We start from the raw sequence: 2,500 nt of genomic DNA on the forward strand, positions 1-2,500 counted from the left end.
ATCACAGAAGGAGGGCGCGTCGAGGCCCAGGTTAGAGCTGGATACTTCGAAGGCAGCTTGGGTGGAGGAACTGGACATTTCAGCGTAGGGAGGGGAGTCCAAGCCCGCTTTGGAAGAACTTGGAGACGCGTCTGCTGCGTCCCCTTCAGCGCCACGGCTGGAGGCCACAGGGAGGTTAAAGCTATTTGACAAGGTCGTCGAGGTGGGTTCTGTCGACGCCGCAGCGGAGGGCGAGGGAACCGACGCCTCCGCGGGCGAAAAGGCTGAGGTCGACGAGGGAGACTGCGACCCCGGGGAGCTGGACGGCATCGCGCGGGAGGTGACTTCATCTGACGACGAAGGGGACGCTGACGGCGACGGAGGAGGCGTGTGCTCGGGTGAGGGCGGAGGAGCTGCCATGATGGTGGCGTTGTGGCATGTCCTGTTGAGGGAGGGACGATCAGTAACAGAGATCATTTATAAAAGGTGATTTGTCTTGAAATTATATGAAAAATCAAGAGATTATCTGTATACATGAACGCTTTAGATTATGAATAACAACACAAAAACATCTATAAAAATATGAACTGTTTTGAGATTATATTAAAAAGGAAAATTTAATTACTTTGCAATTGCGTATCTTAAGCAAGAATAACAATAAGCTTTAAGATGGTTGAAATTTGGCTATTTATCGCCATTTCTCTACCCAGAAGTATATTCCCGCCTATTTAAAAGTACAATTTATCAGCGGAACTTTATTACAAAATTCGATATTTGGAAATCCGTAATTAACACAACAAATAGAACTCTAAAAGCAGTATTAATAAATATTAGGGTTATTAAAGATGAAGATGAAGATGAAGATGAAGATGAAGATGATGATGATGATGATGATGATGATGATGATGATGATGATGATGATGATGATGATGATGATGATGGTGGTGGTGGTGGTGGTGATGGTGATGGTGATGGTGATGGTGATGGTGGTAATGGTGATGGTGAAATTGATGCTTAAGGTTATGGATGTAAGGTCTGATCCTTTACTTACATACTTCCTCTGTTTCAAAATATATCTTTCTTCTTTTAGGAGTTTTCTCTCTCTCTCTTCTCTCTTTCTTTCTCTTATTTTATCTTTTTCTTTCTCTTTCTCTTCCTCTCTCTCTCTCTCTCTCAGCCTATCACTGTTTCCCCTCTCTCTTTCCTTCATCTCTCCTCCCAACCTTCTCACTCTTTCTCTCTCTTCCCCTTCCCTCTTTTCTTTTTCCCCCCTCTCTTCCCCCCTCTCTTCCCCCCCTCCCTTCCCCCTCCCCCTCCCTTCCCCCTCCCCCCTCTCTTCCCCCTTCCCCCTACCCCTCCTTCCCCTACCCCCTACCCCACTACTTCCTACCCCCTACCCCCTCCCTCCCTTCTCCCTCCCCCCTCCTGCATGAACCCCCAAACATGCATGCAAAGCACCCTCAGGCCCTTTGCATGCACGGAGAGATAAAAAAAAGACTCGCAAGTGAAAGTAAAAGATTAATATATATGACGGCTCGGCTACGCTTGCTCACCCACATGTGATGGGCGTGTGTGGGCGGCCTCGAACGACTACTCTTTGCTTTGAGCTTTCTTTAGGTCTCATATGGGGAGAGTGATCGCCTGTCATTCGTATTAAGAGGTTTGATGTATTACAATGTGGATCAATGAACACTAAAACACACAGACATGCGCGTGTGCAAACGTATATTTACATACAACACACGCGCATACCCACACGCACACGTACACACACATACAAATGCACATGTACATACACATAAACATACACACACATTATATATATATATATATATATATATATATATATATATATATATATATATATATATATATATATATATATATATATATATATATATATATATATATATATATATATATATATATATATATATATATATATATATATATATATATATATATATATATATATATATATATATATATATATATATATATATATATATATATATATATATATATATATATATATATATATATATATATATATATATATATATATATATATATATATATATATATATATATATATATATATATATATATATATATATATATATATATATATATATATATATATATATATATATATATATATATATATATATATATATATATATATATATATATATATATATATATATATATATATATATATATATATATATATATATATATATATATATATATATATATATATATATATATATATATATATATATATATATATATATATATATATATATATATATATATATATATATATATATATATATATATATATATATATATATATATATATATATATATATATATATATATATATATATATATATATATATATATATATATATATATATATATATATATATATATATATATATATATATATATATATATATATATATATATATATATATATATATATATATATATATATATATATATATATATATAT

At 33.4% G+C, this 2,500-nt stretch overlaps 2 protein-coding genes across 2 annotated transcripts in view; one reads left to right on the forward strand and one right to left on the reverse strand.

Moving 5' to 3' along the window:
- Positions 1-2,500, forward strand: part of LOC125041654 — a 51,378-nt gene that overhangs the window by 12,391 nt on the left and 36,487 nt on the right. The gene's annotated exons all lie outside the window — the stretch shown is intronic.
- Positions 1-2,500, reverse strand: part of LOC125041653 (mucin-1-like) — a 9,286-nt gene that overhangs the window by 1,713 nt on the left and 5,073 nt on the right. The window contains exon 2 of the mRNA XM_047636793.1: positions 1-421. This exon is cut by the window's left edge and continues 983 nt beyond it. Within this exon, the coding sequence (XP_047492749.1) occupies positions 1-399 (399 nt within the window). The 5' untranslated portion in view covers positions 400-421. The remainder of the gene's footprint in view (positions 422-2,500) is intronic.

Source organism: Penaeus chinensis, chromosome 31, assembly GCF_019202785.1.
Source record: "Penaeus chinensis breed Huanghai No. 1 chromosome 31, ASM1920278v2, whole genome shotgun sequence".
Classification (NCBI taxonomy): domain Eukaryota; kingdom Metazoa; phylum Arthropoda; class Malacostraca; order Decapoda; family Penaeidae; genus Penaeus; species Penaeus chinensis.